This window comes from Ursus arctos, unplaced genomic scaffold (assembly GCF_023065955.2).
Source record: "Ursus arctos isolate Adak ecotype North America unplaced genomic scaffold, UrsArc2.0 scaffold_27, whole genome shotgun sequence".
NCBI lineage: Eukaryota > Metazoa > Chordata > Mammalia > Carnivora > Ursidae > Ursus > Ursus arctos.
The window spans coordinates 36,541,061-36,567,110 of NW_026622952.1; the positions used below are offsets into that span (position 1 = coordinate 36,541,061).

Here is a 26,050-nt window from a genome sequence, read left to right on the forward strand (position 1 = left end):
TGGTTGGAGCTTTAAGTGTATATTGTAGAGAAAAATAAATTTTCCAAACCAGTGACCTGAGCTTTCACCTTAAGAAACTAGGGAAAGAGCAAATTAAGCCCAAAATAAGCAGAGAGAACAGAAATTAATAGATTAAAAATAGCAAAGTTAACAGAGAAAAATTAATAAAAAGCTGATTTTTGAAAAAAGCAATGAAATCACTTGAACTCTAGAAAAACTGTACAAGAAAAAAGGAATATCCCTAAATTACCAATGTCAGAAATTAAAAATATATCACTATCTGTCCTCTGGACATTAAAAAGATAATATAGAGTCTTATGCCAATGTGTCTGAGAACATATAAGAAATGTACAAATTCCTCAGAACATACAAATAATCAAAATTGACTCAAGAAGAGGTAGAAAAATCTCAATAGTTCTGTATCCATTAATGAAATTGATTTTGCAATGTAAAACCATCCTGTTTAGAAAATTCCAGGCTCTCTGGTCAATTCTATTATGTACTTAAGAAAGAATATCAATAACCAATCCTACACCTAATACTTCCAGAAAATGGAGGAGGAGGGAACATTTCCCAACATGTTTTATAAAGGCAGATTTTCCTGATACCAAAACCAGACAAAGGCATTAAAGAAAATAACATAGAGACTAATATTCTTCTGGACATAGGAGGAGAAATCCTTAACAAAATATTATTGAATTGAATCTAGGAGTATGTATTAAGAGGATAATACATGACCTAGTGGAGTTTATCCCAGGAATGCAAGGTTGGTGTAATGTTTCAAAATTAATCAATGTAATTACCATATTTACAGATTAAAGGGAGAAAAAAACTCACATGCTCACTTTAGTAAATGCAGAAAAAGCATTTGACAAAATTCAGCCAGTTTATTTGTATAGCAATCAGTCTTGGAAGCTAAAGATAGTGTCTCCCCTGGAGCAAGGGCAGGTATAGTAACTGTCCTGTTTAATAAGGGTAATGTTTCCATCAAGAGCAAAGGGCAGGCATAGGCACACTTTCTGCACTCATAAAAGATTTGGGTTCCCTAAGTTCAGAGTTCTCTTCTGTAATGCAACATGCTCTGTGACCCTTTTCATGTTGCATGTAGGAATTGGGGCTTGGAGAATGAATGCAGAAGTGCTGGTGTTCTGGCTACTGCTATTGCTGTGAGTAGCAAACTGTTCTTTATCTCTGACCCAGGACTCTCATGTCTTCCACTAGAACCCATGAAACTGTCAGACCAACATTAGCTTACAAGTTCAGTGAAATCTCAAGGCTGACAATATAAAAATACATACCTAATTGAAGTTTCTAATTTAAAAATTAATCAATTACAAGGTATTATAATCCTATGAAAAAGTGAATTTAAAATAATTTTGTGGAGGGGGCGCCTGGGTGGCTCAGTCAGTTAAGCACCCAACTCTTGATTTCAGCTCAGATCATGATCTCAGGGTCCTGAGATCAGGCCCCACATTGGGCTCTGCTCTTGGTGGGGAGTCTGTTTGAGAGTCTCTCTCTCCCTCTCCCTCTCTCCCTCCTCCCATCCTCCCTGAGCGCTCTCTCACTCTCAAATAAATAAATTCAAAAAATATTTTTGTGGAGAAAAAAGTACTGGACAAAGGATTTTGAAACATTGATTTTAGAAATTTATTTACATATCTTGGACGGAAGCAATTGATACAGTTGACTTGGAATTCCTGGAAAAAAAAGAATTTTTTAATGTGAGAGTGCCAAGTATACTTCAGAAAACAGAAACAAAAACCCTGCTCCCTGCCATAGTTGCTTTGTGCTTATACAATGTATAGAAGTAATATAAATAAAATAACAACATGAGTTTTATCAAAAGAGCAAAATTTCTTCTTCTTCGTCTTCTTTTTTTTTTTTTTAAAGTAGGCTCCATGCCCAGCGTGGAGCCCAATTCAGGGCTTGAACTCATGACCCTGAGATCAAGACCTGAGCTGAGATCAAGAAACAGACACTTAACCAACTGAGCCACTCAGATGCCCCAAAAGAGCAAAGGTCCTAAATAATTCCAACATATAATAAATTGGATACAACTCTTACAAGACTAAATTGTATTCATCTTAAAAGTTTCCTTCTTATTACTGTACTCTGTCTAGTGCCTAATAAGTGAAAAAAATCTTAAACACATCTCTACAAATCCACCACAATATTACATACCTTTCAAATCAGTAGCTAAAGGCCTACTCCTAGGACCAGAGGTGTCTTCATAAGTATCATAGTTGTCAAAATGGAATTTCTCTCTTCTTAAAATATAACTCTTTTTTGGTACATCACTCTGTGAACCACAAACTTTTTCACTTAGATTTAAATATTCTCTTTGAAGATTCCGCATCTCGAATTCTAAGGTATCCCTTTCATTTTCTATACTTCTTACATAGTTTTCTAAAAGTATTTTGTCTTCTGCAAGTCTACTGATGCTGTTTTCAAATTTTATATTTTCTTTACTATGTTTTTTTAGTTCTTCTTTTAGAATCTGATTATCTGTTTTAATTTCCATTACCATTTTTGATAACATTTCACATTCAGTGCCCATTTCTGACAAACTGTTCTTATAAATACTTGCTTCTGATTTTGCATTTTTTATTTCTTTCAGAAAATTCTCCTCTGCAGTAGATTGGTACGTTTGAATATTCTCAATTTCTCTTTCCATCATTTGTCTAGCAGCAATAGATTCTTGTAATGTTGTTTCAAGATTAAGTTTTTCATTTTTAACTGTTTCTATTATTTGAAGAAGTGTCTCTTGTTCAGTTTTTGCCAACCTTTCTTTCTCTTTTAGCTGCATTATCTCTAGCTGGTTTTCCTTCAGTTCACTTTCAACTGAGCTTCTTTCCTTTAGAAGCTGGTATGTTTTTTTCTCTAGCATCTCCTTTTCATCTTGTATCAACAGAATATTTGTTTTCATTGATTCCATTTCTATACTCATTCGATTATTTTCATTATTGACAATGGCCATATCATTTTGAGTTTTGTGTTCCTTACTTTTTAGTTGATCTAATGTTTCTATCATTTGTTGCTTCTCCAAAGAAAGTTGACTATTTTTTTCCTCTAGAGTTTTATTTTGTCCTACAAGAACATTATATTTACTGATTATTTTTTTCAATTCTTTAAGACATTCTTTACCATCTTCTTCTGTTTTAATTAACTTGGACTGAATAGCATTCTTTTCTTCAACCAAATTCTTAAGTTGCTTTTCATATGTTTCAATTTTCTGTATCAGAGATTGTGTAGTAAAGACAAGAGGTTTTATTTTGGTCTTAAGGGTTAAATTTTTATTCTCCAGTTCTGTTACTTTTTTCTGTATCTGCATAGATTCTTTTAGATAATTCTGTAAGTACTGAATTTTTGCAACACACTGCTCAGTAACAGAATTGACTTTGGATGTTTTCTCATTTTCAAATATTGTTGATCCTTGTTTTGATATTAGTGGTTGTGTTTCTTTGTCTTTCATTTCATATTTTGTTGGGTCAAAGAATGACAGTGTATATCTTGGAACTCTGGAATGGAATTTTAAATCTGTAATATTCTTGCCAGCGATAGGAATTTCTTTGCTGTTTTTCTCATTTCTCTTTCCCCTGTGCATTTCACTCTTGGATAACCTTTTACATTTCCTGCAAAAATTCACATGGAACTTTGACACTGTTTCCCTGAATGGGAGTAATTTGTTTACTAATGCCTCTAATTCTGAAATTCTCTTTGATTTTATATCTTCATTTAAGTTTCTTTCTATATTTTCTTCCTTAAAAAAGTTAATTTTTTCCTTGTGACTGGAGGACAGGTCATATTTACCATTTCTTGGAACATTTGTATCAGTTTTTAAAGTTTGAAGTTCATTTGTAAGTGCCAGTTCTCTATCATGTGACTTTTGTAGTTCTTCCTTCATTTGTTTGATAGAACGGCAGATATCGTCTAAATTTTCACAAAATCCATGCTTGAGGAAAGGCTCAGTAATTTTGGATTTATCCAGAATTACCGTATCAGCTTGAGACATAGTATTTTGAGGTGCATGAGGTAGAAAACTATAAAGGTTATTATAATTCTTCCACATGTCAGAATTTTCTGAAGGGTTCATAATTATGTTTGAAGCTGAATTATCTGTTGAAGTTCTCTGAGTTAATAGGTCCTTGAAATGTATCTGGGATGGAATATCTATACCTTGAGAAAGACTGTTAACAATATCACTGCTGAATTTTTCTTCTGTTGAATGAATAATGTTGGACTCCTCAAAATGATGAATTTTCTCCATAGAAAGGATTTCTTCTTGATTCTCTCTAGGCTAGTGACAATAAAAAGCATATCATAAATGTACTGTCATTTGCCACATGACAAGCAAATCAAGAAAATATTTTGTGGAGGATTTATTTTTACAACCCAGATGAACATTTTATCCATTTCTACAGGCAAAGAAGGCTAATGAATATGACTCATTTTCTCCAGAAAAATCTAATAACAGTTATTTTGAGATCTGTAACTCTGGTCTTCACAATTTGCTTGGAAATTATACTTATTTCCTCAGAGGGTGACATACATGGGCCAGCCCTTCAATATCAGAAATAGAAATTTAGAATCCCTTAAGAGACCATCGTAGATAGATGGGGAAGATAGAAGCAATAGGTCAAATGCAATAGGAAGTTTAAGGAAAATGAGTATTTCTACTTCTGGGCTGTTTGTCAACCTTAGCTTGCATTCCTATTTCAGACAATTCTACGGCTATGACTATTCTAGAAATGCGAGTTCTAATCACTGTAGACAGAGTGACTCTGGTTCCAACCTGTTTCTAGAGAATTCACCTCAGGTCTTGATTATTCCTAAAGGTAGAAAAATTCCTAAGTGGAGAGACAGGCTAAAAAAAACTGCCTTATATTTCAATTTACTTGGGAATCTTTAAGGTATTCCTCTGACAGTCCATTTGACCCACGAAGAAGGTTAAGAATGTAAAGGTGAAGATAAACTGGTTGCAGTAACATTTTTGAAGTCACTAAATATAGAAATAGTTTTGTACAGAATAACATACCAAAGTTTTTTTAATGTGTGTGCCGAATACTAGATCTTTTTCTGAGCTATATTGTGGGTTTTCTACTTCAATAATACTTTTGTTCAAGATTTCACTGATTTCAGACTGTACCTTTAAAAGATAAAGTGATAATGTTAGAATTTGATTTCAGATTTACAAACTTATGAATGTATAGGAATAATAGATACTATAATTGAAAGATACCTTAAATATCCCGAACTAAAAATTCTTTTCCATCATATAGAATATAAAATAAATGTATTTAATTTATAATAATCTCTATCATTAAAGGAATTTTTAAAGAAAAATATGTCTTTATTATATGATTGTAAAATCAGAAAAACTTACTTTAGTAAAGCAATAACATTTTATGAACTATGTTCAAGGATTTTGGATGTTTGATTTTTATATTGTTGAATAAAGCAGAGACTTTTGATCTCTGTCATCAGAAGCAAATCTATTCTGTCACCCTCAAGAGGAGTTTGTCTTCTCTTGCCACTTCCCTGCAGATGCCTTTAGTATAAGAATATTAGGATGAAGTTTATATTGGGTCTTCAGTGAGTGTGTTATGCACTGTGAATACCCATACCCTATCCTTCTGTTAATACTATCCCTTATTTGTTCTGGATAAAATCCACGTGCCTGTGGTGATCCCACTTCCAGCTGCATGTGACTGAGAGCTAACCAGTCAGAACACTGCCTTCCTTTCAACAGTGGTTTGTTCAAGCATTGCATATGACCCAATCTCAGGCAGTTAGAATCAATCAGACCAAGAACTTCAGTATAAACTGTTAAGGGAGAAAAAAGCATGGTCTCTTCGCTGACTGGAATCTGGAAGGATAAAAGCCTAGAGCTTCTAGTAGCCCCTTTGCTACCACATGGGGTCTGAGAATCCAATACAGTGGAAAGCAGAACCAAAATAAGGAGTGAGACTGGTTCCTGATGATTGAAGTCCTGATCATATGGATTAAGCCACCACCAAGTGAACTGTCCCTAGGATTTTCAGTTACCTGCGTTAATAAAATCTCCTTTTTCTCTAGGTCAATTTGAGTTAGATTTCATACCACTTACAATGAGAGTTCCCATTTGTAGACTATATATAGGTAGCGTTTTAAACATATATTTTTAAAAATCAGTGAGTGCTATTTCTTTTTGGCTCATATCCAGATTCAACTATAATTGAACATAGTTTCCCCCAAACAAATTTTGAGCCTGGAATATATTGTGGCTTTATTTTATTACATTCTACATGAACTGATAAGTTGGCTAGTGATCATTAGCTTAGAAATATGGCGTGATATCTTAAGTTTGGATATTTCCCATATAGAGATTAAAAGACACATACCATGCTAACATTCTGCAAAGTCTGTATTCGGAGAGCCTGAAATGATTCCAGTTGATGCTGAAGGGCCTATAATAAAATTAAATATGATATGAAATTGAACCATTTTGAAATTGCTATTATTTCTTTTTATATATATACCCCAAAGTTGCCTATTACCAGAAATCATCACATGAGGGTCAAAGGTCTCACATTCTTAGTCATTCTTGCTAATTCTCCAATGTATTTTCGTGAAGATTTTTGTGGAAAATCCACGTGCATTTTGGAAGTATTTATTCTGAAAGAGATCAGTGTTTACACGGGTATTTGGAGAAAAAGGTGAAATGAAAATGACTTACTTTCAGTGCTGATTGTGGTTGGATTTGATTTTCTGATTCTGATATACAGCCATATTCTAAAAAGCAAAATTGGAAAACCATGTGATCTAATTCTGAAGTTTTATTTTTAAGCAACTGCAATAGAAAGTAGTCTCCTAACTTTCTTGGATACTGAGACAGAGATAATAAGAATTTTGATGTCCACATTAGGAAGCACCCAATGCTAGTCACATAATAAGGTCAAGAAGTAATTTTCACTTGGCTTAGAATACCTACTTGAGATTGTAATAGTGGTTTTACTTTTATATTACGCCATTAACTTGTAATGCCAAACTTGGAACTCTCAAAAACTCAATTATCTTTGTTTCTGTAATATAAACTGCATTAAAAAAAAAATAACCCTAATATCCTGTTATGGGAGACCTTTGACAAAGTACTGTGTAGGTCTCAGTGTCTGTGAAGTGGCCATGTAATGTTTTTCCTCATCATGAAAAACAAATTGGACTTACAGAGCATCATTTTTGTCATGCTCTTAAGCAAAGTACTATAAACATCCATGTGTTCGTTCCTAGAAAATAGATTATAGATCTGTAACAGGGGAGAGACTATAAACTGCAAATTTCCTGACATACGCCATCCTCTTTGTCCAAATAGGGTTTTTGCTTGTTTTGTAAATTTTTTTAAAAAGATTTTATTTATTTATTTGACAGAGATAGAGACAGCCAGCGAGAGAGGGAACACAAGCAGGGGGAGTGGGAGAGGAAGAAGCAGGCTCATAGCGGAGGAGCCTGATGTGGGGCTTGATCCCATAACGCCGGGATCACGCCCTGAGCCGAAGGCAGACGCTTAACCGCTGTGCCACCCAGGCGCCCCTTGTAAATTTTTCTTAAATAATTAAAAAAAAAATTCAGTGTCCCAAATGAAATGAGAGTTATGATGGAATGTTCCCCTAGGCTGGAATTTCTGCCCTAAGATAAGTTTTTTTTTTTTTCCCAAGAGAAGTTTTTAAAAGAGGTCAGCACATCTCTCTTTTGGAATGACAGTTTGCCAGATGTTATAGGAGCTGGTTGCAAAGTATAGGCACCCCCATCTGCCATCTGACCGTCATCACTGAGAGAGCAGCTCTGGTTTAGAGCCTGGAGCTATTTGTTCAACTGAAGAGTCCCACCTTCATCAGTGGGCAGGGAGGGACAGTGAGTCTGTTTGGATATGGCTCAGCTTTGCATCTTACTAGGAATAAAACAATAGTCTGAAATGTTCATCTCAGAGAGATTAAAAAAAACAAAACAAAACAAAACTCAAGTGAGATCTGGATGAATGCAACAAGGCATCCCAAAGTTTTTCATACTCTAATACAACTTCTAAATGAACTCAAATTGCAAATCAAAACCAATATATTACCTAGAACCCCACCACCCAGAATTAACCATTATGAATTTTAGGTACTCTCCTTTCAGTCAGCTCCATATGCATATATGCAGAAAAAAATAAATTATTTTAGAACAGTGGGATCATATTACAATGTTACTTTTGATAAATAGTATTAAATTTATGTTTCTTTTAATAGAATAAAGAAAACTGCAATTAGTTGAAGTTATCACTATTATTCAGATTTTTTTCACTACATGAAAGATTATTTCCTATAGGATCCCTTTAAGCTAATGAAAATATATCATGAGAAGACTAAGAGATTGGGATTTTTTTTGTTTCTTAATAATGTGCACTTCCATCATATTCAGTGTTGATTTAGTCCCTGCCAAGAAGGGGAGTAAATGATGAGAAAATTTGCATTATACTTGCTCTCATATTTACTTCCCGCTTTCCATGATATTTGTTTATTACATTATTTTCACACTGTGATGTCTTATGATGTTTTGCATTTTGTTATGCGACCATAATTTCCACAAAGCTATTTAAACACAAAGATAGGGCATTATTATTGTAAATATTTTCAGCCTTCAACTTTATTCTTAATGGATTTACTGTTCAAAATTCCATCTCCTTTCTGCATCTACAGCACCAGCTTCCCTTTTCCATACAGGTTTCCTTTGTCTCATTAGGAGGACTTGCAAGTTGAAGGCTAAGTACAGTATTTCTTTTGCTAAATCTGAGTACAAAATATGGGTCAAAAGAAATTTAAAGACTTGACAAAGGGATATAGCAAATAAAAGATTTTAAAGAAAGAACATGGGATTTACATACTGCTTCTACATATATTTCCCTCCCTCCCTCTCTTCCTTCTTTTTTTTTTTTAAATGTTTTTTAATTATGTTAGTCACCATACAGTACATCCCTGGTTTCTGATGCAAAGCTCGATGATTCATTAGTTGCATATAACACCCAGTGCACCGTGCTATACGTGCCCTCCTCACTACCCATCACCAGTCTATCCCATTCCCCCACTCCCCTCCCCTCTGAAGCCCTCAGTTTGTTTTTCAGAGTCCATAGTCTTTCATGCTTCATTCCCCCTTCTGATTACACCCCCTTTCTTTATCCCTTTCTTCCCCTATCGATCTTCCTAGTTCTTATGTTCCATAGATGAGAGAAATCATATGATAATTGTCTTTCTCTGCTTGACTTATTTCACTTAGCATTATCTCCTCCAGTGCTGTCCATGTTGCAGCAAATGTTGAGAACTCGTTCTTTCTGATAGTTGAGTAATATTCCATTGTATATATGGACCACAACTTCTTAATCCATTCATCTGTTGAAGGGCATCTCAGTTCTTTCCACTATTTAGCTATTGTGGACAATGCTGCTATGAACATTGGGGTGCACGTGGCCCTTCTCTTCACTACATCTGTATCTTTGGGGTAAATACCCAGTAGTGCAATGGCTGGGTCATAGGGTAGCTCAATTTTTAACTTTTTAAGGGACCTCCACACTGTTTTCCAGAGTGGCTGTACCAACTTGCATTCCCACCAACAGTATAAGAGGGATCCCCTTTCTCCACATCCTCTCCAGCAATTGTTGTTTCTTGCCTTGTCTATTTTTGCCATTCTAACTGGTGTAAGGTGGTATCTCAGTGTGGTTTTGATTTGAATTTCCTTGATGGCTAATGATTTTGAACATTTTTTCATGTGTCTGTTAGCCATTTGTATGTCTTCATTGGAAAAGTGTCTGTTCATATCTTCTGCCCATTTTATGATTTGTTTATTTGTTTCTCACGTATTGAGTTTGAGACGTTCTTTGTAGATCTTGGATACCAGTCTTTTATCTGTAGCATCATTTGCAAATATATTCTCCCATTCCATGGGCTGCCTCTTAGTTTTTCTGACTGTTTCCTTGGCTGTGCAGAAGCTTTTAATCTTGATGAAGTCCCATAAGTTCATTTTATCTTTTGTTTCTCTTGCCTTTGGAGATGTGTCATGAAAAAGGTTACTTTGGCCAATGTCTTATAGGTTGCTGCCTATGTTCTCCTCTAGGATTTTGATGAATTCCTGTCTCACATCGAGGTCTTTCATCCATTTGGAGTTTATTTTTGTGTGTGGTGTGAGAGAATGGTCAAGTTTCATTCTTTTGCATGTAGCTGTCCAATTTTCCCAGCACCATTTATTGAAGAGACTGTCTTTTATCCACCGGATGTTTTTTCCTGCTTTCTCAAAGATTAGTTGCCCAAAGAGCCGAGGGTCCATTTCTGGGTTCTCTATTCTGTTCCATTGGTCTATGTGTCTGTTTTTGTGCCAGTACCATGCTGTCTTTGTGATCACAGCTTTGTAGTACAGCTCGAAATCCGGCATTGTGATGCCCCCAGCTTTGTTTTTCCTTTTCAACACTTCCTTGGCGATTTGGGGCCTTTTCTGGTTCCATACAAATTTAAAGACTATTTGTTCCAGTTCTTTGAAAAATGTCATCGGTATTTTGATTGGGATAGCATTGGAAGTGTAGATTGCTCTGAGTAGCATGGACATTTTAACTATGTTAATTCTTCCGATCCATGAGCATGGAATATTTTTCCATCTTTTTGTGTCTTCCTCAATGTCTTTCAAGAGTGATTTATAGTTTCTAGAATATAGGTCCTTTACATCTCTGGTTAAGTTAATTCCAAGGTAACATATAGCTTTTAGTGCTATTGTAAATGGGATGGATTCCCTAATTTCTCTTTCTTCAGTCTCATTATTCATGTATAGAAATGCAACTGATTTCTGAGTATCGATTTTGTATCCCGCCACATTACTGAATTGCTCTATAACTTCTAATAGTTTGGGCATGGATTCTCTTGGGTTTTCCATATAGAGTATCATGTCATCTGCGAAGAGAGACATTTTGACTTCTTCTTTGCTGATTTGGATACCTTTTATCCCTTTTTGTTGTCTGATTGCTGTTGCAAGGACTTCTAGTACTATGTTGAATAATAGTGGTGAGAGTGGGCATCCTTGTCGTGTTCCTGATCTTAAGGGAAAGGCTTCCAGCTTTTCCCCATTGAGAATGATATTTGCTGTAGGCTTTTCATAGATGGTTTTTTATGAGATTGAAGAATGTACCCTTTATCCCTACACTCTGAAGGGTTTTAATCAGGAAAGGATGCTGTATTTTGTCAAATGCTTTTTCTGCATCAATTGAGAGGATCATATGGTTCCTGAGTCTTTTCTTGTTGATATGATGTATCACGCTGATCGATTTGCGAATGTTGAACCACGCCTGCATCCCAGGGATGAATCCCACTTGGTCATGATGGATAATCCTTTTAATGTACTGTTGGATTCTATTACCCAGGATCTTGTTGAGGATTTTGGCGTCCATATTCATTAGGGAAATCGGTCTGTAATTCTCCTTTTTGATGGGGTCTTTGCCTGGTTTGGGGATCAAGGTAATATTGGCCTCATAGAATGAGTTTGGTAGCTTTCCTTCTGTTTCTATTTTTTTGAAATAGCTTTAGGAGAATAGGTATTATTTCCTCTTTGAATGTTTGGTAGAATTACCCAGGAAAACCATCCAGGCCTGGAGTTTTGTTATTTGGAAGGTTGTTTATCACTGATTCAATCTCTTCATAATTTATTGGCCTGTTTAAAAAATCAATTTCTTCCTGTTTCAGTCTTGGTCGTTTATAGGTTTCCAGGAAGGATTCCATCTCTTCCAGATTGCTTAGTTTATTGGCATACAGCTGTTGATAAAAATTTCTAATATTCCTTCCAATTTCAGTGGTGTTCGTCGTGACCTCTCCTTTTTCATTCATAATTTTAATAATCTGGGTCCTTTCTCTTTTCTTTTGGATAAGTGTTGCCAGTGGTCTGTCAATTTTATTGATTCTCTCAAAGAACCAGCTTCTAGTCCTGTTGATCTGCTCTACTGTACTTCTGGTTTCTGCTTGATTGATTTCAGCTCTAATTTTGGTCAACTGCTTCCTCGTGCGTGGATTAGGCCTGTCCCTCTGTTACTGTTCCAGCTTCTTGAGGTGAGAATATAAAAACTGCGTTTTAGATTTTTCTATTCTTTTGAGTGAGGCTTGGATGGCTATGTATTTCCCCCTTAGGACTGCCTTTGCAGTATCCCATAGGTTTTGGACCATTGTGTTTTCATTCTCGTTGGTCTCCATAAATTGTTTAAATTGATTTTTGATTTCCTGGTTTATTCGAGTCATTCCTGAGCAGGATGGTTCTTAGTCTCCAAGTGTTTGAGTTTCTTCCAAATTTTTCCTTGTGGTTGAGTTCTAATTTCAGAGAGTTGTGGTCTGAGAATATGCAGGGAATAATTTCAGTCTTTTGGTATCAGTTGAGACATGTTTTGTGACCCAGAACAGGGTCGATTCTTGAGAATGTTCCATGAGCATTAGAATAGAATGAGTATTCTTTGGTTCTGGGGTGTAGTGTTCTATATATATCTATGAGGTCCAACTCATCGAGTATGGCATTCAAAGCTCTTGTTTCTTTGCTGATTTCTTGCTTAGGTGATCTGTCTATTGCTGATAGGGGAGTGTTGAGGTCTCCTACTATTAGTGTATTTTTATCTATATGTCTCTTTATTGTGGTTAAGAGTAGGCTTGTGTATCTTGTTGCTCCCCTGTTGGGGGCATATATATTTATAATTGTCATATCCACTTGTTGGATACATCCTTTAAGAATAATATAGTGCCCTTCTGTGTCTCTAACTATAGTCTTTAGTTTAAAATCCAATCTGTCTGATATGAGAATTGCTACCTCAGCTTTCTTTTGAGGTCCATTGGCGTGAAAGATGGTATTCCATCCCTTTACTTTCAGTCTGAATGTATCTTTAGGTTCAAAATGAGTCTCTTGTAGACAGCAAATGGATGGGTCATGTCTTTTTATCCAGTCTGCAGCCCTGTGGCGTTTATGGGAGCATTTAGGCCATTTACATTGAGACTGATTATTGAGAGATATGATTTTAATGATGCCATGTTGCCAGTAAAGTCTTTGTTTCTATAGATTGTGACTTTCTGTTCTGTATCACTTTTGGGGCCTTTTTATTATAGAACCCCCTGTAATATCTCTGTAGGGCTGGTTTCATGGTTACGAAATTGGTCAATGGCTGGCAATTCTGGAAGGTCTTTATTTCTCCATCCATTCTGAATGACAGCCTTGCTGGATAAAGGATCCTTGGCTGCATGTTTTTCTCTGAAAGAGCTTTAAAAATGCCCCCCCAACCCTTTCTCTCATTCCAGGTCTGTGTAGACAGGTCTGACATAATTCTGATACATTTGCCTTGGTACGTGAGAAATTTCTTTGCCCTGGCCGCTTTCAATACTGTATCCTTGGATCTAACATTTGTGAATTGCACTATGACGTGACGTGGTGTCGGTTTGTCGTGGTTGAGCTCGGGAGGGGTTCTCTCTGCTTCTCGGACACGAATGTATGTTTCCCTTGCTAGATTAGGGAAGTTGTCAGCTACAGTTTGTTCAAATATCTCTTCTAGACCTCTGTTTTTCTCCACCCCCTCGGAGATGCCGATGATCCATCCTCCAATTCACTGATACATTCTTCTGCCTCATTCAACCTGGCCGTCAGAGCCTCTAATTTTGACTGCATTTGGCTCATAGAATTTTAAATTTCTGCCAGATTCGCTCTCATTTCCGCACTTAGAGATTCTATATTCTCATTAATATTTTCGTTAATACTTTTTTCAAGTCTACACATCATCTTGACCATTGTTACTCTGAATTCCATTTCTGATAATTTGGTTATATCCATAAATATTAGTTCTGTGGCAGAGGCCGCAGACTCATTGTCTTTTCTTTGCTGGGGGGGATTTCTCCTTCTCGTCATTCTAATGAGGAGAGGTTGCGGGGTTGTCCAGAGCCCAAATTACTGACCGGGACCCAGGCCATGCGCCTTGTTTTATAGGGATCTTAGGGATGTGGGCTTCTTGATTTTTCAGTCTGCCTTCTGGGGGAGGGGCCTGCCGCGCCGATACTCAGGCAACCCCGTTTGGGTAGAGTCTCCGTGTCCCCTGCGAGCGGTGATGGGGAGGGGCACACTGTGAGCCGGTCTTTCCAGGCTTTTGTTCTCTGGTGGCTTTCCCTGGCGGTTTGCTGTGCCTCTTCTGAGAGTCAGACCAGCAGTGGCCGAATCTCAGCCTCTGTCTCAGAACAGAGGGATTGTGGACCATTGTCCACTGATGTTCTGGCCACTTTAACTCTGTTTCTGTTGGTGCTGCTCAACCCTGCAGCATCCCGGGATGTGCGCCCCACACCCAGAGTCCCAGCCCTCACTTCCAGGGCCAGCGTGTCTCTGTTCTTTGTGTTTCTAACGCCGCCAGCTGCCCCCACTCTTTCCGGAGCTCCCGGTCTCAGTCTGGTTCCAGTGAGCACACCGGAGCTCCAGTTTTCAGTCTGGTCGTGCGCGTTCCCCGGCTCACGGTCTCAGTCTGCTCTCTCACGGGTGCTGGTCCCCTCGTCCACCTGTGCAGGTGGCTAACTGTGCAGGTGGCTACCGCTTCCTGGCACCCAAATGCAGTGGCTCCCTCCCCCTTCCGTTTATCTTCCAATATCTGTGCGTGGTTTCATGGCTCCCCGCTCCATACCTCAATACTCAGCGCTGGAGATGTTCATTTGTAGAGATCCAGATGTATCTTCCTGCATCTCAGGCTGATTCCGTGGATGTTCAGGCTGGTCTGGTACCTATCCAGCTCGACTCAGGGGAACGGCTGAAAAAGGGATCCCCTACTCCTCCGCTATCTTAACTCCCTCTTCCTTCTTTTTTGACCATAGTATGATTGTAATTACCGTGATGCTTCTTTTCATATGGCGCAGTGCAACCTGAGCAACTCTGCTTAGAATTTCTATTTTCTTTGGCATACTGTAGATGTTTTCTCTTGACATTCTTCTTGGAGTCCACTGGGTCTGTCCCTCTGAGATACAGTTTCAGGGCCAGTATGTTTTCCTATCCATTTTCTATAGCCTGAAAATCAGATGGGGGTCTGGGGGAAGAGACATCATTTGGAGCTGTGGGAAGCCTCTGTTGGAGGATGTGATCTCTGCCATTTTGTTATTGTTTTCCCTGAGACTGGTTAGAAATCTAGAGGAGCTATATCTTACTATCCTAGGGAGATATTCTCTTGATTGAGATCATTCCCTCAATTCAGTATAGAGTCCTGGAACTAGGACTGCCACATAAGACTTTTTCACTACCCAAGGGCTCCTGGCCAAAAGATACATGTGAGCTCAGATATGTCCCATGCTCCACTACACTCAGCTAACCGGTACCCTATGTGGGTTTGTATATACCTAGAGTTGGATATACCTTTCTCTAATCCATGCAAAGGCACCCCATGAGCTAGTGGCAGTCCTACTTGGAACTTCTTTCCTCAGAGCAAAGTAAGCCCCTGTTAATCAGTGTCCAGGTTTACTTATCTCTTCTCCTAGCTGGTCCTCTCTACCCACTTAAGGCCCAATCAGCAGAAAGGAAGACACAGATATTTCCTCTTTTTGTATTCACATTTTGTTTTCACAATGGGAGAGGCATTAATGAGTATTTTCAGGATTTTGTAGTTTGCCTTGTCAGAATCTTCTGTTTTTATCTTTGGCCTCTATTTTCCAATTTTATGTCCTTCAGGTGCTGCTGGTGAAGTTTTTTCTGGTTTTCTAATTTTTTTTTTCTTTTGTTCATTTCATTTGGTCCTGGAAGAGGGAGGTCTGGGGTCTTCCTTGGCTTTAAAATCTCTATTTGAAAGTTTAGAATAATAGTTTTTTAAAGTTAATGATTTAGTTTTTTTGTTGTTATTTCACATTTAGTGATTCATTCCTTCAACAACATCATTCATTCAAATATTGAGTGTCTAGTATGTGGTATGCCCACATGTAGGTACTGGAGACATGGCAATGAATAAGACAACCAAGGCTCCTGTGGTACCTCTGAACAGAAAATAAATGAACAGAATAAATGAATGAACAGAAAATAAAAAGCAAACAAAGAAATAAACAAGATACTTTCAAAAAGTGATAATAACACAAAGAGGATAGGCTTATGTGACAGGGAGGATGGGGACAGCACTGGAGGGAGTGGTTGGCAGAGACCTATCTGGCCTGGTCCCTGGCCTGAATGTGGTGAGTTTTAGCTAGGTGTGCTCTGGACTGCTTGTGAAATGAGACCTGTCACCACCTCCATTGGAACTGAGGCCCTGCAAAAACTCTCTGGTCATGAGACATGCTGTGGGCAGGCGTTTGCTCTGGTCATCTGAGGGAAGGACCTGCTGTGCTGGGACTAAGGCAAGCATGTTTGAGAAATGCAGTTCCACTGGCTTCAGCCAAGATTACCAAATGATAAGAAAGGCCAGCCATGTGAGCATCTGTAGGAAGAGATTTGGAGCACAGGACATGGCAGGGTCCTGAAGCATAACATGCATATCTGTGTTTGCAGAACAGAAAGAAAGTCAATGTGGCTGTGGCTTAATGAGCAGGTGGAAGCCCATTAAGATTAGAGGTCAGAGGGGTAGTTAGGGCTAGATTATGTAGGACCTTGTGGGCCAACCTGAGGGGTTTGGCTTTTACTTTAAGTGAAATGGGAAGCCTTAGAGGGTTTCAAATGTGAGAATGATTTGATCTGAAAAGAAACATAGGTCACTCTACTGCATGCTAATGGGTTATAAGGTGGCAATGGCAGGGCTACAGTGGTAATCCAAGTGAGAGACAAAGGTGTCTTGGGCTAGAATGGCAGAGGGGAAGATGGAGAAATATAGGTGGATTTAGAATAGTTTTTGAAGATAAAGCATTGCTAAGGGATTAAATTTGGCCAGAAGAAATAATGGAAGGATGACTGCTGTTTTTTTTGGTGAGAGCAGATGGATGATGAATGCTGATGTTATTTACTAAAATGGAAAAGAATGGAGTAGGAAGATGGTTTAGGGAAAACTTTAAGGTATGTTAAAGTTAAGTTTTCTGCTAGTTGTCAAAGTGGACATTCAAAGGCAGTGGGATATTCCCATCTCTGGTTCAGGTGAATGAATATGAACAGTGTATTGGAAAATACAGATGTCACTGCTGACCTAGACAAGGGCAGTTTCTGTGCATTGACAGGCACAAAAGCTAAATGAAGTGGCTAGAGAGAATGGAATGTGAAGATTTGTGGGCATTGAGTACAGGCAACTCTTTTGAGTTTTACTATGGAAAGAAATAGGGTGCTTAGTGGAATAAGGTGCATGTTAGAAGAGATGTGAAGGTCAGGAAGAATTTTTAACCATGAGAGATTCTAACATGCCTGCTTCCTGCTGGAATCATGTAGTAGAAAAGGAGAAGAGTAATTCTGGAGAATGAGGGAGGTTAATTGCAAAAGCTGAGTACTTGAGAATTCCAGGAGAGCTAGGATAAAGAGGAAATGAGCTTTGATTGAGCAGGGACAATTCTTCCATTGAAACTGGGGACAGTAGGAGCAGGAAGATGGTGATGGAGTAGAAGGATGCTAGGCTCACTTTGTCCCATGAACACAACTAGATATCAAATTATCCTAAATACCTCAGAAATCAACCTGAAGATTGACAGAAAAAGCTCCACAACTAAAGCAAGAAAAGAGGCCATATTGAAGAAAATAAGAAGTATGAAAATGTGGTTTAGGGGGGAGACAGCTCACAGCTGCCGTGCAGGGGAAGAAGTCATGGCTGCAGAGAAGGGAGAGGGAGAGGAACACACAGGGGAATGCACAAGGAGAACGTTTCCTCAAAGCCGTTGGCCTAGAAAATGAGAGGGGCTGAATTAATTGAGTTTTTGGAATCAGTGGGGCTTACAGCCTGGAGTTTTAAACATCAGCAGGCTTGGCTGGGATAGAGCCCAGAGAGCACTGCGCTGCTCCTAGAGAGAAGGCAAGCAAACAACCAGGGGCACACAGTATGGAAACAGCAATCTGAAGAGCACCTGGGGCACACAGTGAGGAGATTACTGCTCTTCTTGGAGCACATCCCTGAGAGTCAGCATTCACAGAGACAACTCTGAGGGAACAAAGGAGTTGGCCAGTGGCATTTCCCTCCCTTGCTCCCTAGCATAAACACAGAGCCAGCTGTGGGAAACAGTGCAGCACAGACACTGGCTGCCTAACTTGCTTACACCAAGCTCCACTGCCCTGTGCTCCAGTGGAACTGCCCTTCTCAAACACACTCACCTCAGACCCAGCACAGCAGGCCCCTCCCCCAGAAGACCAGTGCAAGCCCCTGCCCACACCATGTCTCCTGACCAGACAGTTTTGCAGGGCTTCAGTTCCAGTGGAGGTGATGACAGGTTTTATTTCACAAGCAGTCCAGAACACACCTAGCTAAAACTCACCACATTCAGGCCAGGGACCAAACGCTGCCCACAGCATGCAAGGAAAGACTGCAGATGACTGCCTGAAGGATAGTGCAGCCAGAACACAACAGCAGAGTGCATGCAGCACATACCGGAGACACTCTCTGAAGTGCCAGGTCTTGGGCACTACATGACCTCTTTGTCATAAGGCTAATACTTTTAGGAGCAGAAGACATAACTGGTTTTTCCAAATGAAAGAAAGTAGACACTTAGATAAAATGTGAAAACAGAGGAATTTATCCCAAATGAAAGAATAAGATAAGGCCAAGGCCAGAGGTCTAAGCAAAACAGAGAGAAGTAGCAGGCCTGATGGAGAATTTAAAGGAATGATCATAAAGATACTCACTGGGCTTGAGAGAAGAATAGAAGACATCAATGAGACCCTTACCACAGAGATAAAAGAGTTAAAAAAGAATCAGAAATGAAGAGTGCAACAAATGAAAATAGAAACACCCTTGATGCAATGAACAGCAGGCTGGAAGAAGCAGACGAATGAATTAATGACCTAGAACAGAGTAATGGAAAGCAATCAAGTTGAACAAAAGAGAAAAAAGAATCATGCAAAATGAGAATAGATTTAGGGAACTCAGTAACTCCATCAAATGTAATAATATTCAAATTATAGGAGTCCCAGAAGAAGAGAGAGAAAAGGGGACAGAAAATTTATTTGAAATAATAGCTGAAAATTTGCTTAATCTGGGGAAGGAAACAACATCGAGATCCAGGAGGCACAGAGAACTCCCATCAAAATCAACAAAAGCAGGCCAACACCAAGACATATTATAATTAAATTTGCAACATATAGTGATAAAGAAAAAATCTTAAAAGCAGCAAGACAAAAGTAGTCCTTAACACCTATTCTTCTCAAACTATTCCAAAAAATAGAAAAAGAAGGAAAATTCCGAATTCATGCTATGAGGCCAGCATTACTCTGATACCAAAATCAGATAAAGACAACACTAAAAAGAGAACTACAAGCCAATATCCCTGATGAACATAGGTACCAAAATTCTCAAATACTAGCAAACCAAATCCAACAATACATTAAACAAATCATTCACCAAGATCAAGTGGAATTTATTCCTGGGTTGCAAAGGAGGTTCAGTATTCAGTATTGAATATTGAATACTCAATATTCAAATCAATCAACATGATACATCATATTCATAAAAGAAAGGATAAGAACCATATGATCATTTCAATAGATGCAGAGAAAGTATCTGACAAAGTACAACATCTATTCATGGTAAAAACCATCAACCAAGTAGGTTTAGAGGGAACATACCTCAACATTGTAAAGTCCACATATGAAAAACCCACAGCTAATACCAACTTAAATGGGGAAAAACTGAGAGCTTTTCCTCTATGGTCAGGAACAAGACAAGGATGTCTACTCAAACCACTTTTATTCAACATAGTATTGGAAGTCCTAGCCACAGCAATCAGACAATAAAAAGAAATAAAAGGCATCCAGATGGGCAAGGAAGAAATGAAACTTTCACTATTTGCAGACGACATGATACTCTGTGTACAAACCCTAAACAAATCCACCAAAAAAACTGCTGGAACTGATAAACCAATTCAGTTAAGTTGCAGGATACAAAATCAATGGAGAGAAATCTGTTGCCTTTCTAGACATCAGTAATGAAGCAGCAGAAAGAGTAATTCAGGAATCAATCCCATTTACAATTGTACCCCAAACAATGAGATAGGAATAAACTGAACCAAAGCGGTGAAAGACCTGTACTCTGAAAACTATAAAACACTGATGAAAGAAGCTGAAGATGACACAAAGGAATGGAAAGACATTCCATACTCGTGGATTGGAAGAACAAGTGTTGTTAAATGTCTATACTACCCAAAGCAATCTACACATTTAATGCAATCCCTATCAAAATACCAACAGCATTTTTCACAGAACTAGAACAAGCATTCCTAAAATTTGTATGGAACCACAAAAGATCTTGAATAGCCAAAGCAATCTTGAAATAGAAAAGCAAAGCTGGAGGCATCACAATTCCGGACTTCAAGTTATATTACAAAGCTGTAGTGATCAAGACAGTAAGGTACTGGCACAAAAACAAACACATAGATCAATGGAACAGAACAGAAAACTCAGAAATAAACCCTCAATTATCTGGTCAATTAATCTTCAATAAACCAGGAAAGACTATCTAATGGGAAAAGGGCAGTCTCTTCAACAAATGGTGTTGGGAAAGTGGACAGCTATATGCAAATGAATGAAACTGGGCCACTTTCTTATACTATAACAAAAATAAATTCAAAATGGATTAAAGACCTAAATGTGAGACCTGAAACCATCAAAATCCTAGAATAGAACACAAGCAGTAACTTTTTGACATTGGCCAGAGCAAATTCTCTATTTAGGTATGTTTCCTTAGGCAAGGGGAACAAAAGCAAAATTAAACTGTTAGGACTACATTAAAATAAAAAGCTCCTGTGTAGCAAAGGAAAACATCAATAAAACTAAAGGGTAACTTACAGAATGGGAGGAGTAATTGCAAATGATGTATCTGATAAAGGGCTAGTATCCAAAATACATTAAAAAACTTATAAAACTCAGCATCTCCAAAATAAGTAATCTAACTTAAAAATGGTCAGTTAACATAGATAGACATTTTTCCAAAGAACACATACCAATGACCAACAGTCACATGAAAAGATACTCAGCATCACTTATCATCAGGGAAATGCAAGTCAAAATTACAATGAGACATCACCTCATACTTGTCAGAATGGCTAAAATCAACAACACAAGAAACAACAGGTGTTGGTGGGGATGTGGAGAAAGGGGAACCTTTTTGCACAGTTAGCGGGAATGCAAACTGGTGCAGCCACTGTAGAGGTTCCTCAAAAGGTTAAAACATAGATCTACCCTATGATCCAGCAACTGCACTATTAGGTATTTACCCAAAGAATAAAAAAAAATACTAATTCAAAGGAATACATGCACCCTGATGGTTATAGTAGCATTATCTACAATAGCTGAATTACGGAAATAGCCCAGGTGGTCCATTGATTGATAAATGGATAAAGAAGAAGTGGTATACATATACAATGGAATACTACTCATCTATAAAAAAGAATGAAATGTTGCCATTTGCAATAACATGGATGGAGCTAGAGAGTATTATGCTAAGTGAAATAAGTCAGTCAGAGAAAGGCAAACACCATATGATTTCACTCTTATGTAGAATTTAAGAAACAAAACAAAGGAGCAAAGGGGGAAAAAAGAGGCAAACCAAGAAACACTCTCTTAATTATAGAGAACAAATTGATGGTTACCAGAGGGGAGGTGGCTGGGGGGGTGGGTGAAATAGGAGATGGGAATTAAGGAGTGCACTTGTGATGAGCACTGGGTGCTGTACGGAAGTGGAGAATCACTATATTGTACACCTGAAACTAGTATTACACTGTACAGTAACTAACTGGAATTTAAATAAAAACTTGACAAATAAGAAATGGGGGACAGCAGATAATATGGGTACACAAGCAGGTAGGTCAGCAGATTTTAAGTTTGACGGTCAGGGAGTTCGGGTCTGATTGCTTCTATTTTTTTTTTCATAAAACGTGAGATTATGTTAATAAGTTTAGAGGTAGTGGTGAAGGGTTTTGGAGATTGGGGAAACAATAAGAGTGAAATAGTTATCTTGGAGAAGTTTTGAAAAAGCATTTGCTGGGAAAACGAAGTGTTCCAAGCAGCACTGAGATCCATGTTATGACTCAGAAGTGAGTGGTTTTCTCTTTCAATGTTCAGAGGATTCAGTGAAGATATAGAATAGGCAGAAAGTTGGATTTATCAGTTTTTAAAGGCTATTAAAGTAACTTTTTGTTTTTTTATGAGTTTCAGGGACATTGGCTACTACTTATTCCCAAAGGAAAGCTAATCTTAAAATTCAGTAATACCCACATAGAATTATGTGATCTAGAATTGGAAGGAAATTACTAAAGAGGCACAGGAGAGAGAACACAACCACAGGTCATCATTTATTAAGTCCTTGCTAACCATGCAATATCGAGAGGTGTGCAGACAAAGTGGAAGCTATGGTCCCAGCCCTGAAGAAGCTGACACTCTACTGGGAATGCAAGAAATAGTATTCATATGCTATTCAATTAAATTCTCTAGCTGTCTCATATTTAAATGTGAGGAGTGAAAAACAAGATAGTTACCAGTGGGATGGCTTTTGAAGTGATTAAAGATATGGGAAATTTATTCTGAAACCTGCAGAGGATTATGTCATATTCAATGTACAGGCACATCTCGTTTTATTGTGCTTTGCAAATATTGTGGGGTTTGTTTTTTTGTTTTGTTTTGTTTTGTTTGTTTGTTTTACAAGCTGAAGGTTTGTGGCAACCCTGGGTTGAGCAAGTCTATTGGTGCCATTTTTCCAACAGCATCTGCTTACTTTGTGTCTCTCTGTGTCACATTTTGGTAATTCTCACAGTACTTCAAAAATTTTCACTATTATATTTGTTATGGTGATCTGTAATCAGTGACAATAACTTGCTGAAACCTTAGATGATGGTGAGCATTTTTTAGCAAAAAAGTATTTTTTAATTAGGGTATGTACATTTTTAAAAATATAATGCTATTGCATGCTTGTAGACTACAGTAATATAAACATAACTTTTATATGCACTGGGAAACAAAAAATTCATTTGACTCACTTTATTTTGACATTCTCTTTATTGCAATGGTCTGGAACCAAACCCACAATATCTCTGAGATATGCCTGTACTAAGAGCATACCTGTAGCTAAAGACAAAGGAGAACAAATGAGTTTTTAAAATGCAACATAGTAATGATTCCATATAGGATGTTAGATACTCTGTAGTCAAAGCTTTGTCATTCTCAGGTTCAAATGTGGAGTTTTGCTATGACAATACATTCCTATAAGGAACTGTTTCACAAAGCCCAATGAGGTGTGACACTGTCTGCATGAGACTTTGTCATGGAAGCTCCACAGTCAGGCTCCTAAAATGTGGATGATGGTAGTACCTACTTCATAGGGCTGTTGAGAGGGTTAAAGGAATTGATACCCTTAAGTGCTTGGAACAACATCTGGCACAAAGTAAGTATGCTGTGTTAGCTATTTTTAGTACCATAATAATAGTTACCGAAAGTACCAATGTACTTGAAAGTGCACCTGTCGGGCCAGTGGATTTAGGCAAGCGACCCCTTGTCTATAGTAAGAGGCAGAAGCATCACTGCCGTGGAGATTTTACCTGTTTCACTGCCACCACTTTCCTTCACCCCGTCAGAGGAATTTAGGATCTTGGACGCTGAAAGGAGAACACAGTCCACTTCGTCCTCTTCCTCATGATGCTTCTCTGTAACAGAACCATAGGTGGCTTTTAGCTTGGTTGGGGGAAGGGAGGCGAAGCGTGAGATTCCGGACGCGGGCGCCCGACGCGGCCACTGGAGGGCGCGCTGGGGCCACGCAGCGCGGCGGGACCGGGTACCCGGCAGAGGCAGGGCATGGGGATGGAGGCGGTGTTTTTCTCCCGGGGGAGAGCAGGGGTGTGCGGCTAGTCGAGAAGATCGGCACTCCAGAAGGGACCCGCCTTGGTGGTGAAAGGGCCGGGTCACGGGGGGGGGGGGGGCGCCCTCCCTCCCCTACCCGTCCACTTCCCAGGGCTCCCCCTCAAGGGACAGCTCCCCAGCCCGGCTCTCACCAGGGCTCATTTCTGCGGCCCAAGGTCTCCTCCCAACTGCCTTCCCCCACGCATTCCGCCCAGTAGCTTCGCGCTGGGGCGGCCCGTTGCCTGGTAACCGGGTGGCCGGCCGCCTTGGGCGGCTGCGGGCACGCGCCTGGGTCGGGGTGGTGGGAGGTGGAGGTGCGCGCTGGGGTCCCGGGTCCTGGGGCCGCGACTCTTGTCCCTCCAGCGCCGCGCCGGGGACAGCCGCGGTTTGCTGTGCCCTCCTAAACCAGGGGCCGGTCTCCCTGGGGCATTTTTCTCCCGCCGTCCTCGATGACCAGAACTTGACGTTGACCATAGTTTAACACTTCAGACAGCACCTATTGGACAGAGGACAAGGGAGACAAGGGGAACGCTTGGAGACAGGCAAACACCTACGAACTTTCTGCGTTTTTCATTTCATTGTTTATTTTGCGTCATTCCTCGTTTTCCAACCCATCCGCCAGAGTAGTTTCACGTTTGGGGATTTGAACCATCCAAAATCAATATTGTGAAAGGACTTTTGTTTGCTGTGGTTAAAGGAAGACCCCTATTTCCAATAATGATCTTAAAATAATAATGAAATGTATGAAAATGTTCACATTAAAGCTGTCTCCACTGATCTCCATATGTCAAAGTGTGCTAATTTCCTGTGCACCTGGGCAAACCGCTTGCAAAAGATGGATGTGTTGGAATCTGGAACTCGTTCAACTGTTTGGCGTAGCTGCAGGCAATACTTTGTGTAGCACAGAAAATGGCGCTCTTTAAGTTTTAGTGAATATCTATGACATTTTGCAATAGCAACCATTACAGAGAGAATATAAAATAATTGAAATTTCAAATTTTAAGTCACAATAAGGAATTTAAAGTCGTGATACAATAATTTGTTATATAATAATTATATGTTTTGCTTTCATGGAAATGAGACTCATTATGGTAGTCTCAATATTTACTTGCTGTACCTTCTTGTTTCCTATAGAAATGGTCTCTAGAAGATTTGATAGTCTTTCTTGTGGCATTGTAGACAATTTCAATAAATTGTGTTTTTGAGAATTTATGTTCTCCATTGATGACGTATAGTGACAAAGTTAACTTTTCCCTGTGAGAGCTACAAGTTTTCAGCAATGTGTCTGTTAAATTACTACTCTAAATAATTTACAGTATTTTGAAGTGAGAATGTAGATAAAACACCACTACAATTTAATAAGTTAATTTCTATACTAATGAAATTTCCATAACAAATGCTATATTTCATGTAACATACTAACATCTAATAATATGTTAATATAATGTGATGTTCTCTAATAACTCTAATTTGTCTGTGTGATATATGTACATTATGATGGCAAGTGAATATTGGTTATTATATAGAAATTTCTTGAGGTTTTAAATGGGAGGATTTTGCCACACCGTTTAAATATAGAATATAAAAAGCAAATGGTAAGTTGCAATGTCAAACTCAAATTTAGCCAGTGCCCTAATCTCAGTAGAGACATACTGTAAGATACTTCCCAATCAGTCAGAAAGACAGTTCTTTACTTAGAAGAACAGTTTATTTTAGAAGTTAGGTCAACAAGGTCTTCGGATTTCAAACATTCTTCTTTTGTAAACTGAGTCATATATATATTCTCAGGAGAAAAAAGAATTTGTCAGAAACTTCTTGTAATTAACATAAAAAAGCCCATCGTTGGAGCCTACAAAATATAAAAATTAATAAATTAAGAAAAATGTTTTAAATAATAAAGATGTCTATGAGATGAGTGACATCCCCTCAGAAGAGGCCCCTTGTGTAGGGTCTCACACAAACAATTACACATGGAGACCCTCTTCTCTGATGAGAGAGAACCTGAAAGTTGTTAAGAAGAGAGTATGTCCCTAAAAAATGAGGGTCCATGGTGGGCATATCTCTTTGGGGGCATTCATTACATTTG

General features: G+C 38.6%; 1 protein-coding gene across 3 annotated transcripts; it reads right to left on the reverse strand.

Moving 5' to 3' along the window:
* Positions 1–1,623: 1,623 nt before the first annotated feature.
* CCDC110 (coiled-coil domain containing 110) lies at positions 1,624–24,516 on the reverse strand. Of its 3 annotated transcripts, XM_044387613.3 has the most exons (7): positions 24,117–24,516; positions 23,667–23,771; positions 6,716–6,771; positions 6,381–6,446; positions 5,036–5,146; positions 2,182–4,297; positions 1,624–1,697 (listed from the first exon to the last, which is right to left on the reverse strand). In XM_044387613.3, exons 1-7 carry the CDS (start codon positions 24,436–24,438, stop codon positions 1,648–1,650), a joined length of 2,826 nt encoding a protein of 941 aa, XP_044243548.3. In that variant the 5' UTR covers positions 24,439–24,516; the 3' UTR covers positions 1,624–1,647. The 3 variants fall into 3 exon arrangements, with proteins under 3 accessions (XP_044243548.3, XP_044243549.3, XP_044243550.2); XM_044387614.3 differs by lacking the exon at positions 5,036–5,146; XM_044387615.3 differs by lacking the exon at positions 24,117–24,516 and having other exon boundaries at positions 6,537–6,771; positions 23,667–23,709.
* Positions 24,517–26,050: the final 1,534 nt, after the last annotated feature.